Raw genomic sequence first — 14,445 nt, 5'->3', positions numbered from 1 at the left:
TACTCTTTCTCATTCCTTTTGGTACACAAGGATTCTGGAAAGTCAAATATGTCTCTCTTATCAGCTTTTACAAGGAGAAAAGCTTGGCTCCACATGTGGAAATCTGGTGGAGACAGGCACAATGAGATGGAACCTGCCCAATGGTCACCCAAGAAAGGTGCCTTAGAATTCAGTTTGGGGCAGGGAATACAGTCAATCATGAATGGTTAATGTCCCTAGTAGCTTCTAGACACATCTTAAAGAATCTTTTCAAAGCAAGTAACCTATGTATAGTTAAGTACATTGTCTAATTTGTGGGTTAAGTATTTTTAGAATTTCTGCCATGAAAATTTAATGCATGAGCCTGGTTTGTAGAGGTGGGAGGAAAAGTTAAAAAGATTTATCAAAGCAGTTGAACTGCAGAGTGTATGATATTTATTTAGAATCCACTGCTAGGTTAAAATAATGATCATATCAAAGACCTCAGCCATGAAACGAATCTCCAACATCATACAAAGGAGGGGAGATGGAAGATGCATTTTGGAGCATTTACTCAAGAGTTCTTGAGAGGGAAGGAGCCTTAGAGATTATTCTACTTCTCATTATAGATTATTTACATTTATATTATCTACTCTCATTTTACAAATTAGGAAACTAGAGCTCAAAGAAGGAAAGCAATTATTGAAGTGCTATTTAATAGAAGACCCTGGACTGGAATTCAGATCTCCTCATATCCAATTTGAACTTGTTCTACAACACCAATATAATTTTCAGGTATGGTTTTATTTATTTGGGGAGGGGGGAGAGATATCATATCAAGGCCTGCAGAGACTCACTAGGGAGTCAATTAAAAACAGCAAATGGGGGCAGCTAGGTGGCGCAGTGGATAAAGCACCGACCCTGGATTCAGGAGGACCTGAGTTCAAATCAGACCTCAGACACTTGACACTTACTAGCTGTGTGACCTTGGGCAAGTCACTTAACCCTCATTGCCCTACCAAAAACAAAACAAAACAAAACAAAACACAGCTAATGTAACCAAAGAAGAATCCAACAAAGGAAGGTATAACCCAGTCCCTACCATCACCAACAAACTGAAGAAGTGCCAGGTCGATCTGCCTCTTCCATGGGGAGCCTTTCTGGAGGGCGATGCCATACCCAGTGGTAGCAAAGATATAGCCACTCCCAATTGTCACCAGTTTGCAGCCTTCATCTCTCCCAGCCTTGTAATTCAGCACTGCAGCATCATAGATGAAAGCATCCAACTTCCTGAAATGAAAAAGGAACATGTTGATAACATGAACCACCAGGCTGCCATCTCTGGTCCTTGATGCTGGGTCCCTATTGAGTGTCATCCCAAGTCTTTGATACTGGAGATGATGACTCACAGGCTCTGAATCCCCAAGTCATGAAAGGATCTATTTTTAATGAGAAGATAGAAGCCAGAGTCTTTGCTTTCCAACTTACAAAAGGCAGCTAAATAAAGACATAAAAGATCCCCATATTCAAACTAGTAAATAGCCAAGTCTGCTGGCTTGTTAAATGCATGTCCTTAACAATCAAAATAGCAGTGAATGACTTTCTATTTCAGAAAGTTGAAATGGTAATAAATATGCAATTAGATGCAGTAGAATGGGAAAGGGAAGGAAACTAAATGAGAGCTATTTAAAAGAGTTAAGGGAAACAAAGTCAGAGTATTCTGATTTCTCAGTCCTTTCTTCAAGTCAATGCTTCTCTCCTCCTTTTGACAACAAAAAATAGAGAAAGACTGAATAATAAAAGTAGTGGTGAGATAGCACAGAACACTACATTCTGTCAGAAATAGCTGCAAAGACATTCTCTTTGGAAGGCAGCTCTTTGGAAAGGCTGTAGCTATAGGCTTTTTGATCTTTCTGGAAATTCAAGGGGAACTAGACTGAGAGTCAAGGGTAATTGGGGAAAGTATAGGGATATATGACTATAGGTCACTATCCTAAAGCCCTAGGTGTAACATCTTGTCTCAAACTGAGAAACACATCATTCTGGACTACAGGTAATCAAGGGTGGTATGAAAGCAATTCACAAAAATGGAAAAGAGGAATTATTCATGGTTGGGTGCTAAGGACCCTAGAATCAGATGGGACTGGGACTGCTAAGCTAAGGACACAGCAATCTAGGACCAAAAAAATGTAGGGACAAATATCCCTATAACTGTAAGTCTATGATCAGAGCAGTAAAGGATGTTACTAAGAAGGCAGAGAAATGTGATTCAGTGGAGAACACATGGGATTTGGTTCAGGAGACCCTGCATTCTTCTAAAGTCCCATTAACTATTAGTAGCTAGGTGATCTCAGATAGGCCATATTACCTCTTATGCCTTCAACTTTTTCATTTATAAAATGAGAGTATTGTACCAAATTATCGCTAAACTGAACTCCCAACTCTAGGATTATAATACTTCAAAAAATATTAATGGCATGTAAGTGAGGGGAGGGAAGAAAACAATAGCCCCCTCCCATTTTTTAACAGAGATGCCAGCCAAATATTTTCACTCAGCTTTTCCTCTCTGAAGATATCTCTGCTCTGAGGATCACACTCCTGATTGATGATGACTCCTTTCCCAATAGCATAATTTCATGAGAGGTCCTAGCTATATTCACTCCATTCCTGGCTAAGCTTTCTATAGTTTTTTTTAAACCTCATTTTTCTAGCTCCCCTTTATGTGCTTTTTGCCCTTTTAGATCATAAGCTCCTTTAAGGCAGTGACTGTTTTATTTGCTTGCATGTATATTATTTATAGTAAGTACTTAATAAATGTTTTATCTGTCTATTTAGGGTCTTAAACCTTTCTCCTGCCTATTAATCTACCTAGAATTATGAATTTGGCAGAATGAAAAATAAACTTTTGTAATGAATATCTGAAAATAGGTACTGACTTAAACTAGCAGTTGAATTTGATGTTTTCAGCAGTAACATAGATTTTTGCAAATCAGAACATAGTTCCCTGACAACCCATCTTTGTTGATTATCAGTCAAAGGAACAGGAAGAATACAATATTTTCCTGGAATCTATGTGGAGATTAAAAACACACACACACACACACACACACACACACACACAAGGCCAGTAAAGTTGTGGAGGCAATTCTAAAGAAAACTGTCATTTCTTGTCCAAAAATTATACTCATGCCATAGGATGGGCAAATCAATAGCAATACTTTTATACATAAGAGTAGGGATGGCAACCCCAGACTCAATCTTCCTAGCTGTCTTCTCCCTGATAACACTGTTCTATATAGAAAGTATAATAGAAGCAAGAAAAGTACTGATGGCACATCAAAGAGCTATTCAACCAGTTTTCTTTCTTTTTTCTTTTCTTTTTTCTTTTTTTTCAGGGCAATGAGGGTTAAGTGACTTGCCCAGGGTCACACAGCTAGTAAGTGTCAAGTGTCTGAAGCCAGATTTGAACTCAGGTCGTCCTGAATCCAGGGCCAGTGCTTTATCCACGTAGCTGCCCCTCAACCAGTTTTCTGAGCCCACCAAATAATAACAAAGTTTCTGTGCCTACAAGTTATGATTATAAGGGAATGCAATGTATTCATTCAAATGAATGTTGTTCCCTTTAAATTAGTTCCTTTGGACAACCATGTGCTTATTTAACAGATGCTATCACTGATCCAAACATATTTGCAGTTTGATTTTGGGAAAGTAACTATTCTAGACACAAGTATTTAATAACAGTTCACAGGATCATAGCCTCAGAGATTCATAGATTTAGAGCTTGAAGGGATCATCATTTCATGGTTTTAGAACTGGAAAGGAAGTCAGAGGTTGTCTTTTATCCCCTCCACTAGGGTAGGTTTTTTGGGGTTTGCTTTGTTTTGTTTTTGTTTCTGTTTTTGTTTTTTCCCTACAATGTACTGAAACATTTCTCAAGACTTGGTTGGCTCTAGGGACAAAGGGCTCACATTATTGATGCCACTTCCTCATCACCTAATTAAAAGGAGCCATGAGGGTCTGTGGGGGGGGCGGTGAGCAAGTAGTGCTCTTAAAGGTTTATCTGGTAGATCACAATGGATAATTCATGAAAAAGGAACTTCAACTGATATAACTCAATGAGTCTTCAATGTCTATCTTTCTCCTTCCATGACTAAGCAAATCTCTTTTTGTTAACTGTTGAATAACTTATGAGAGTTTCATTTTGTTCCAATATTGAATTGAAACTACTAAAGTCAGGCCCAGACCAGAACACAGGTCATTTAGTATGACATCTTTTATTTTACAGATGAAGAAACTGAGACACAGAAAGGTTAAATCCATGGTCACATGAGTAATAAGCATAAGAGATATGATTGAAATCCAGGCCTTCTGAATCTTGAGTTAGGGCTTTTCTCTCTGCCTTCATGTCTCTGATTTTTATATGAAGGAAATGAGGCCTAGAAAACCAAATCGACTTGTCTAAAGTCACATAGGTAGTAAGCTCCAGATTTTGGATTTGAACCCAAGTTCTTCACAGCCTATAGCTCATTTTTGAAAGCTCTAAGTGGTCTCAAATCTTCAATCACTGAGGGATAATTTAAGTTTTAGAAAGAATCAAAATTTTTTGGAGTCAAGTCTGGGAATTATGCTGAGGAGAGAGGGTCAAGCTGGGGAATGCTATGTTAATTGATTAATGATGCATAGCTACAATAAAATGAGATTAACTTTCTCATGTTGCTTAATAAACTGACTCTGATATCAAGTTTCCCCAGAGAAGCATCCAAACTATTATAAACAATGGCAGGAGCGTTATAATAAATGCACTGTCTCCCAAGGTGAGACTCTGAACAAGACAACAACACTCATATGGATGGTTAAGTTTTGGTATGACTATTAGAGAAGCAGTGTGATCATGTAACCATTTCACTGCATAACCATACAGAACTGGAAAGGTTCATTTAATGCAAGCTCTTCGTTTCACTAATGGGGAAACTGAGGCTTATAGTAGTGGTGACAATTGAACTGTGTCACATAGCTAGCGTGAAAGCCTGAGTCTTTTGATGCCTACCTTAGTTTCCCCTTTCCACAACAGTGTGCTGCCAGAGGCAGCTATGTAGGGCAGTAGATAAAGCACTGGCCCTGGATTTGGGAAAACCTGAGTTCAAATCCAGCCTCAGATACTTGACACTAGCTGTGCGACCTTGGGCAAGTCACTTAACCCTCATTACACTTAAAAAACAACAACAAAAACCAACAACAAACAAACAAAAAAACAAACACAATAGCGTACTTGGGAACACTCCCAAGATTTCAGCATCACATGTTCTGGGAACATATACATGGACAATTACAGAGAAAACTCTGCAAGGTAAGTATATGCCTTTACTGTTATTTAATTGTTGGGGTTTTGCCCCTGTTTTCTTTTAGCATAGCTGCAGGAACTACCAGGTGTGTTAGAGAGGTCACTATTCTCTCTTCCCAGGACTCCTAGTTCAAAATAGAAATCAGAATTGTCCTGTTTACTGGCACATATCCAATTTCCTTCAGATCCCTGAATACAAGTGAGAAAAATGATGAGGAGCACAGATTTAACTTTTACATCTTTTTCTTTGTTTTTTTTTTCTTTTACGTTTTCAAATTGCATCATAATAAGTGAGCAGAGGTTGGTAGGAGAAGATAAGACAAACAATAGATTGGATCTAAGCTCCCCTGTCCCCATTCTAGACCTGGAGCTTTAAATTGAATGAAATGAGTAGTTCACATATAGATGCCAGGATTACTCTACAGAACCAAAAGCATTCCTAAGAGAAAGCATGATTGAATCAGTTAGCCATTCAACAAGCACTTATCAAGTACCTACTATGTCACAAAAACTGTGCTTTGTGCTAGGAGTAGCAAAACAGAAAAGTGGAAAAACATCCCTGCCCTAATGGAACTTATAGATCGGTTCGAGGAGACAATATGTACAGGTATAGATCCATATAAAATAGACTCAAAGTGATTTGAGGGAAAGAAGGTGAGAGAGGAATTAATATCAGCAGCATTAGAAAAAGGCCTCATATAGAAGGGAGAGGTTGAGTCTAGCCTTGAAGGAAACTGGGGATTCTAAAATATGGACTTGAAAAGAAAGTGTATTTTAGGTAGAGTGGACAGCCATGGGTTGCTATGCATAAAGAAATCCAAAAGGCCAGTTTGGATGGACCACAATGTGCATAGTGGAGAGGAATTATCAATAAGATTGAAAAAGTAGGTTAGGGACAGACTGTGAAAAGCTTTAAATGACAAACAAAGGCATTTATATTTTGCACTGGAATTTATTGGGTAGGCTAAGCTTCAGGAAATATGAGAAATTGGCCTAGTTGCCCTAACTCTTTGGGCCTCAACTTGTTCCTTGGTAAATTGATGGAATTGGTCTACATCAGGGCTTTCTAACCTTTTTTGCATCATTAACTCCTTTAACAGTCTCACGAAATCCATGGATCCCCTTTCTCAAATAATGGTTTTCTACCTACATTCATATTTGAGGAAAATACTAAATTTCAGTTGGAGGTCAACAAAAATGGAGATGCCAATTTTTTTCCCCATCTAAGTTCAGAGATTCAATAAAATCTATCTATTGCCTCCATAGGCATTTGTGGACCTAGTTTGAGAACCTATTCTAAATACTAACTAAGATTTCTCTCAGGTATAACACTCTATAATTTTCTTTGTAGATGCATCTCTAGGCCTCTGTCTAAGGAGGAGCAACTGAACAAGAACAGCTGAATCAAAGTCAATAGTACACTATCTTAGTTTTCTTTCTGAGACTCAGATTGAAATATGGGAAAGGTAACTCTGGTCTATTTCTGATTAACCCATACTTCTCCCTTGAGGATTTACCATGCATCATGATCCTAAGTAATATGTAATTATAAATAATATATGTATGTATGTACACACAAATATATTATATATGCACATAATTTCATATGTATATATGAAATATTTGTAAGACAATTCTCCCCATATATATCTATCCTCTTTAGTCATCACACCTCCCCCTCTTTCTTGATTAATTGAATTTACTCCTATCATTCTACCTCCCAATTCTCTAATTGAACTCACTGAGCATTTCTTAAATACTTTCTATGAATATGTCCTTGTACTGGCTCTAGGGATTGTGAGGACCAATTTTTAATTGGGCAGTGTTAACTAAGCGGCTCGCCGCAATATTGGGGCAAGGAAGGAGACTAGCAGTCTCCCTCAAAACAGAGCAGAATTTGTTTTAACAAGAACAAACTTAAAAAAAAAAACACAAACAGGATCAGTAGGATCAAGGGAAAGGAAATAAAATGGGGAAAGGGAAATTATACAAAAATACTGAAAAAATACCACCACCCAGGAATCAACTGAGAATACACAACAGAACTCCTATCACCTTCCAGCTTCCAGCTAGAATAGCGAATTCTCCTCCCCCTTCCCAGCAAACCCCACACAGCCCCCAGCCAGTTGGCTGGCCACTCTGACAGTCACATGACTGCCCTCACTAGGCTTCCAATCATTATAATTTTGCCAGGCCCATGTAGGTGTCACTGAATGGTGATGACGTGAGGTGCCAGTGCCATGGCAATGGCTACAACCAGTGGGTGGAGCACTGTGTGGTTTGCGGAGCCCCAGGCCAGTGCGCACCGAGGCATAAAAACCTCAAATAACAATTAATTCTTTACAGAATAGAAATATAATATGAAAACCTGTCCCTGGCCTCAGGGAGCTTATAGTCTAATGGAGAGATGAAGCGTTTATTTATCCATGTAAATAAACACAGCACTCCTTCAGCAGACTTTTGGACTTATATTGTAACTCTGCCAGAGGAGAGGGAAGCAACCTGCCACTAGAAGACCAATTTGAACCAAAACATTTGGGGGCTCTAAGCAGTGATTGCCTGTGACACAGAGATTTATTAGGCTGTGACTCAGTAATTGGTGAAAATGGGTTTTGGAACAACAAGGAGATTAAATGTTGGCACTAGGGGAAAGAGCCACTTTGAACTAATGCACAGTCAATCACAGCTAGGAGAACTTACTAATCAAGGCCCCCTGGTTATCTTTCTTTGCCTGGACCTGTTTTCCCCTACTATTAGGAAGGAGGCCATTCTTGTTCAAGCTTTTATTGCTCAGTCTGCACTTCACATGTGGTCATCAGCCTGAGCTGAGCTCAGCTGTCACAGTCTGTGTGGCTTCACCCACCAATGCAGGTGAGGCCTAATTTCAAAGCCTGAGAAACCCAAGATCCTGACAATGATCTTGTCACAAACTTGGCCTAGGGTCACTTCATCACAATTTTTCTCTCTGCAGCCATTTATACAAAGGGCTTCCCCCTACAAAACAAAACAAAAAACCTTTCTAAATATCCCTGTTATATGAAACTACTTTTTGATTTCCAGAACAAAACTAGAGATCAAGTTCTTAGGCTTGATAGAGGATGTACCAACAAGCAAACAAATATTGTACTTCTTTGAAGGTGGAAAATACACCAATGTAAGAAAGACCTCTGATTTCCTTCATCTTGTCACTACCGATTCTCAGAGAAATCACAGGATTTATCAGATCATAAGCTTAGAGACAGAAGGAGCCTTAGAAGTCATCCAGTCCAATGGTCCCTCCCCATTTAATAGATAGGAAACTTCGGCATGGAAAATTATAGTGATTTTCCAAGGGTTCCCCAAATGACAGAGCTGGAATTTGAACCTAGGTGCACTAATTACTAAATCCACCACACTATCTAGTATTCCATGATGCCTCCTAAATGATTCTGAATAAGAAAATGTCTTCCTTTCCTAAAACTTCCATAGGGACATGTGTAGGGAAGAATGTTACATTCCAATCAGAAATCACTGACAACCTAATTTATAAGCCTTATGGGCTGCCACAGTTATTAGGTGTGGGGAGAAAGGGAGGTAGAATCCTTTTTATTTGAGTTAATCTGATTTTCTTGTATTGGTATATTAACCCCACAAATGCATTCATAAGATAATTGATTTAGGGGGCACCTAGGTGGCACAGTGGATAAAGCATCGGCCCTGGATTCAGGAGGACCTAAGTTCAAATCCAGCCTCAGACACTTGACACTTACTATCTGTGTGACCCTGGACAAGTCACTTAACCCTCATTCCCCCTCCCCCCAAGAAAGAAAGAAAGAAAAAGATAATCGATTTAGAGGTAGCAAGAAACTCAGAAGAAATTTATTCTAATGTTCTCATTATAGAAATGAAGCAACTGAGTCTTAAAAAGGGAAAGTGATTTTCAGGAGCCAAGAAGATGGAGGAAAGACATTAAACATAAAGAGCTCCTGACAAAATTACCCCCAAAACAGCAATAAAACAACCCCTGGAGCAGCAAAACCCACAAAAAAAGACAGGCTGAGATTATTTTCCAGCCAAAGACAGATTAAAGGGGGCTTTACTGTGCTGCAAGAAAAGTCCAACCTTACAATCATGCTGACACAGACACCAGGCACCCTGCACCAGAGGAACTTTCCCTGAGCCTCCAAATCAGCTACAGCACCAACGTCTTCTGGAGCTAAGCTTACAGTTGTGTGAGAGGGCTGAATGGCTGGCTGGGGGAGGGGGCAAATACAGTGCTGTCTGAGGAACCTAAAGAAGAATTTGGCTATCCCACCCCAGCTAGGAACCAGGAAGAAATCCTGAGTGACAGAGGGCCCAGTTGGAGGAGTGCTGCAGGCTAAGAACCACAGCACACAAAGTTCTGCTGGCTGGTTAATTATCAAGTTACCTTGAGGTTATCTTCATACCAGAGAACAGACCAGGTGAGAGAAAAACCTGCCCTCTCTAAAACCAAAATACCTGGTACCCTCTGAAGCTTAGAAAGTGTAGCTTAGAAGTAGGGCCCCAGTGTAAGAGGGAATTAAAATCAAGGAAAAGATGGCAAGATAAGCAAGCAAAGAAATTTGATAACTATTGAAAGTTTCTTTAGCAATAAGGAAGATTGAGGTGCACCCTCAGAAGAAGATAATGACCTCAGGGCCCTTATATCCAAAGCTTCCAAGAAAAATATGAATTGATCTCAGGCCATGGAAGTGCTCAAAAGGGACTTTGAAGAGAAAGTAGGAAAGATAGAAGGAAGAATTAGAGAGGTGGAGGAAAGAATGGAAAGAAAAATGAGAGCAATGCAGGAGAGTCATAATAAAAAAGTCTACATCTTGAAAAGCTAAATGGAAAAGGAGATACAAAATCTCTCTGAAGAAAATTATTGCCTTAGGATTAGGATTGAACAAATGGAAGTTAGTGACTTTATCAGAAACCAAGACACAGTAAAGCAAATCCAAATGAATATTTTTTTAAAAAGGGGGGCAATATGAAATATCTCCTTGGAAAAATACCTGACCTGGAAAATAGATCCAGGAGAGATAACTTGAAAATCATTGGACTACCTGAAAACCATGACTAAAATAAGAACTTAGACACCATCCTCCAAGAGATTGTCAGGGGAAATCGCCCTGATATTCTGGAAGCAGAAGGCAAAATAGAAATTGAAAGAATCCACTGATCACCTTCTGAAAGAGATCCCAAGAGAAAAACCTCCAGGAATACTATAGCCAAATTCCAGAGCTCCCAGGTCAAGGAGAAAACATTGCAAGCAGCTAGAAAAAAAGAAATTCAAATACTGTGGAGCTACAATAAGTATAAAACAATATCTAGAAGCATCAACATTAAAGGACCAGAGGGCATGGAATATGATATTCCAGAGGGCAAAGGGACTGGGACTACAGCCAAGAATCAAGTACCCAGAAAAACTGTGTATAATCTTTCAGAGGAAAAAATGGGACTTCAGTGAAAAAAAGGACTTTCAGGCATTTGTGATGAACAGAGCTGAACTGAATAGAAAATTTGACTTTCAAATACAAGACCCTAGAGAAGCATAAAAAGGTAAATAGGAAAAAGAAAACATGAGGGATATTAAAAGATTAAACTGTTTATATTCCTACATGGGAAGATAATACTTCCAACTCATAAGAACTTTCTCAGTATTAGGGTAGCTGAAAGGAATACACTTAGACAGAGGACACAGGTCTGAACTGAATACGAAGGGATTATTTCTGTAAAGCATTTATTTTATGCTTATTCTTGTTCTTTGTGGGGCAAGCAGGGTGGCGTGTCTTATGTCTGGGACCAGATTTGGCCTTGGGGCCTCCTGGGTCCAGGGCTTGTGCTTCGTCCACTGTACCACCTAGCTAACCCATGATGACACCTTTCAAATAGGGTTGAGGGGTAGGAGGAATGCACTTGGGCAAGGGGGGAAGGGAAAGGTGAACTAGGGAAAGGGAGCTTCCATGAAGGAAACAAGAAAAAAGCTTATGGGGGGGAGTGGAAGAGGGGGAAGGAGTGGGGGAGTAAGTGAACCTTACTATCATCAGAATTGGCTCAAAGAGGGAATAACATACATATTCAAGTGGGTATAGTAATATATATTTTTCCCTGAAGGAAAGCAGGAGGGAAGGAGATCAAAAGAGAGGGGTAAGAAGGGAAGAAGGGAAGGGCAGATTGGGGGAGAGAGCAGTAAAAAGCAAAACAGTTTTGAGGAAGGTGAAGATGCACATGTATGACATATTGAATTTGTTGATTTCATAGGGATGGTTGAGGGCAGAGGGAAGAAGAAAAATTTGGAACGCAGAATTAGCTCAAAGATCTTTATCTCTTTAAAGTGGGTTCAAGGGGGGAATAACATACACATCCAATTTGGAAGAGTAATCTATCTAACCCTGCAGGAAAGTAGGAGGGGAAGAGGATAAGGAGGGAAGGGAGGGGAGAGCAGGGGAGGGGACAGTCAGAAGAAAACACTTTTGAGGAGGAACAGGGTAAAAAAAAGATTGAAAATAGAGTAAATATCATGGGAAAGGAATAGGATGGAGGGAAATAGTTATGATGATTGATTATAATGGCAAAACATATGGTACCTACTCTGCTGGGCTATTGTGAAGAAAATTTTTTGTCAAGCTTAAGGTACTATATAAAAGTTATGATGAACAGGATGCTATCAGAAAAACCTAGAAAGACCTACGTGAACTGAAGCAGAGTGAAATGCACTGTATACAAAATAACAGCAATAGTGTAAGATGATCTGTGGGAAAGGATGTGTTTATTTTCAACAATGCAATTATCTAATATAACTCTGAAGGAGTTTTTGAAAAGTTGCAATCCATCTACAGAGAAAGAACTGATGGTATCTGAAAACAGATTGAAGCATATTTTTTTTTGACAATTCCTTAATCTGAAGTTTTGGTTTTATCTGTTTTTGTCCCACAAACTAATGTGGAGATATTTTCCATGGCTACTCATGGATACTTTATATTGAATTGCTTGAGTTCTGGTGGTTGAGGGGTGGGGTGGGGAGAAGGAAAGGAGAAAGAGAAATTGGAACACAAAGTTTTAAAAAATTGATATCAAAATTTATTTTTACATGTAATTTGGAAAATAAAATTCTAAACAGAAAAAAGTGATTTGCTCAAGAATACAAATATTTATCTGTATATTTATTTGTAGCTGACATTTATATAGTACTATAGGGTGTACAAAGCACTCTGTCGACAGTGTCTCATTTGGTCCTTGTAAGTATCTTGTGAGGCAGGTGTTATTATTATTCCCATTTTACAGATGAGAGAAGTGAAGTTTAAAGAGGTTTCATGGATTTGATTAGGGTCAGACAGGTCCAAGGAGGCAGAGCTAAGCTTTGAACTCAGATGCATGAGACCACAGGTTCAACAGCTCATCCCAGTTAGTCAATGTCCATGATAGATCACACTATCTACTGTGCCATGTGTTAGCACTGGTATTGAAACACAGGACTTCAGATGAAGAATCCAGGACTCATTATGCAAAATGGGGCTCTCTCTCATTCTGGGTCTTAAGAGTTCCCAATTGGGAAGGCTCCCTGCCCAAAATCCCATCATCACATGGCAGTGTTTCCTATGGCTTGGGCTATCAGTTACTACACATTACCTGCTTATAATTTTCCTTTCCACTCATCATGTTCTTATGCATGTTTTAGCTCTCTCTCTAGGGGTCTCAGTGCATTTAAAGGCTAATTATATAGTTAAAGTTAATTATTCATTCATTAACATTCAAGAAGTCTTCACTTATACTTTACACTGACTTGTTCTGATGAGTTAATAAAATCAGAGGCGTGTTTGTGTTTGTGTGTGTGTGTGTGTGTGTGTGTGTGTGTGTAAGGGACTCTATTTAAACTATTCTGGAACAATGGACAAAATAACTCTGATAATTCCTGAATGCATTTTGTTTTGTTTTGTTTTTTTATCCTATCTAAACTACCATGGAAAAGGAGTCAAGAAATGTCAGCAATATAGATGTCATAGGGGCAGCTAGGTGGTGCAGTGGATAGAGCACTGGCCCTGGAGTCAGGAGTGCCTGAGTTCAAATCCAGCCTCGAAAACTTAACAGTTACTGGATGTGTGACCCTGGGCAAGTCACTTAACTCCAATTGCCTCACTAAAAAAAAAAAAAAAAAAAAAAAAGTTGATGTCATGACTCAGGTGACCCTATCAAGCTTTCACCCTCGACATACAGACTAAATAATATTAATGTATATCTATGTGATGTATGAGTCTAGGGACTTCTTTACAGGAAATGTGTACTATAAACCCCCCAAAGGAAGAAAATACTTGACGGCCCTTGCTGTTGGAGAATGCCGTGATATAAGTGATCTCAAATTATTAAGTCAGAGTGGATTGAACATTGTCTCTGGAGTTCAAATCTTGCTTTTGCCTATTAGTACCTTTGTGATATTAATTATGTTATTCAATGAAGTGAGGTGAGGGAGGGAACAACCATTTATTGATATCTATTATGTGTCAGGCACTGTGCTAATAGATTTATAAATCCTTGTTTGGCTTCTTAGTAACTTCCAACTCCACACTGGTACTTCTGTGATCCTTTTGTGGGGAAATATTTAGATCAGATTCAAGTGGCCTGAAAGGGAGAAATCCAAGCCCCACTGTTTCTAAACATATAACCAGGAAAAAAATGTATTCCAAGAGACATTTTTAATTCAATATATCAATATATAATATTATATACATAGGTATATAATGATGGATAGAGTACCACACTTGGATTAAGGAAGACATGAGTTCAAATCTAGCTTCTGACACATACAAGGTGTGTGACAACAGACACATAATTTAATCTTTTGATATCCCCAGGTTACTCTCTACTAGGTGTAGAAGCAGGGGGAAGGGGAGGGTTGAAGGCAGGAAATTGATGACTCTTATTTGTAGAGGAAATTTCACATGTCTGGAGCTGCCCAAAATAATTGATACCAAGAGAAATCAGAGAATTTTAAAGTTTGGAGGGATATTAGAGATCACCTAGTCTAGTTCTCTCATCTTGTAGATGAAAAAACTGATACCAACAATGTATAGCAGCTTAGCCAAGGTCATATAGCTAGTTAGTGGTATAGAAGGGTCTCAGTCTGGTGAGTTTCAGGACAATGCCCA

General features: G+C 39.0%; 1 protein-coding gene across 3 annotated transcripts in view; it reads right to left on the bottom strand.

The window, feature by feature from the left end:
- Positions 1 to 14,445, bottom strand: part of GRIN2A (glutamate ionotropic receptor NMDA type subunit 2A) — a 518,589-nt gene that overhangs the window by 39,627 nt on the left and 464,517 nt on the right. For all 3 annotated transcript variants that reach the window (XM_043988231.1, XM_043988241.1, XM_043988249.1), the window contains exon 11: positions 1,061 to 1,248. In XM_043988231.1, coding sequence (XP_043844166.1) covers positions 1,061 to 1,248 — 188 coding nt within the window. The remainder of the gene's footprint in view (positions 1 to 1,060; positions 1,249 to 14,445) is intronic.

This window comes from Dromiciops gliroides, chromosome 1 (assembly GCF_019393635.1).
Source record: "Dromiciops gliroides isolate mDroGli1 chromosome 1, mDroGli1.pri, whole genome shotgun sequence".
In the NCBI taxonomy this organism is placed as follows: domain Eukaryota; kingdom Metazoa; phylum Chordata; class Mammalia; order Microbiotheria; family Microbiotheriidae; genus Dromiciops; species Dromiciops gliroides.
This window is presented reverse-complemented; position numbering and strand designations above follow the sequence as displayed.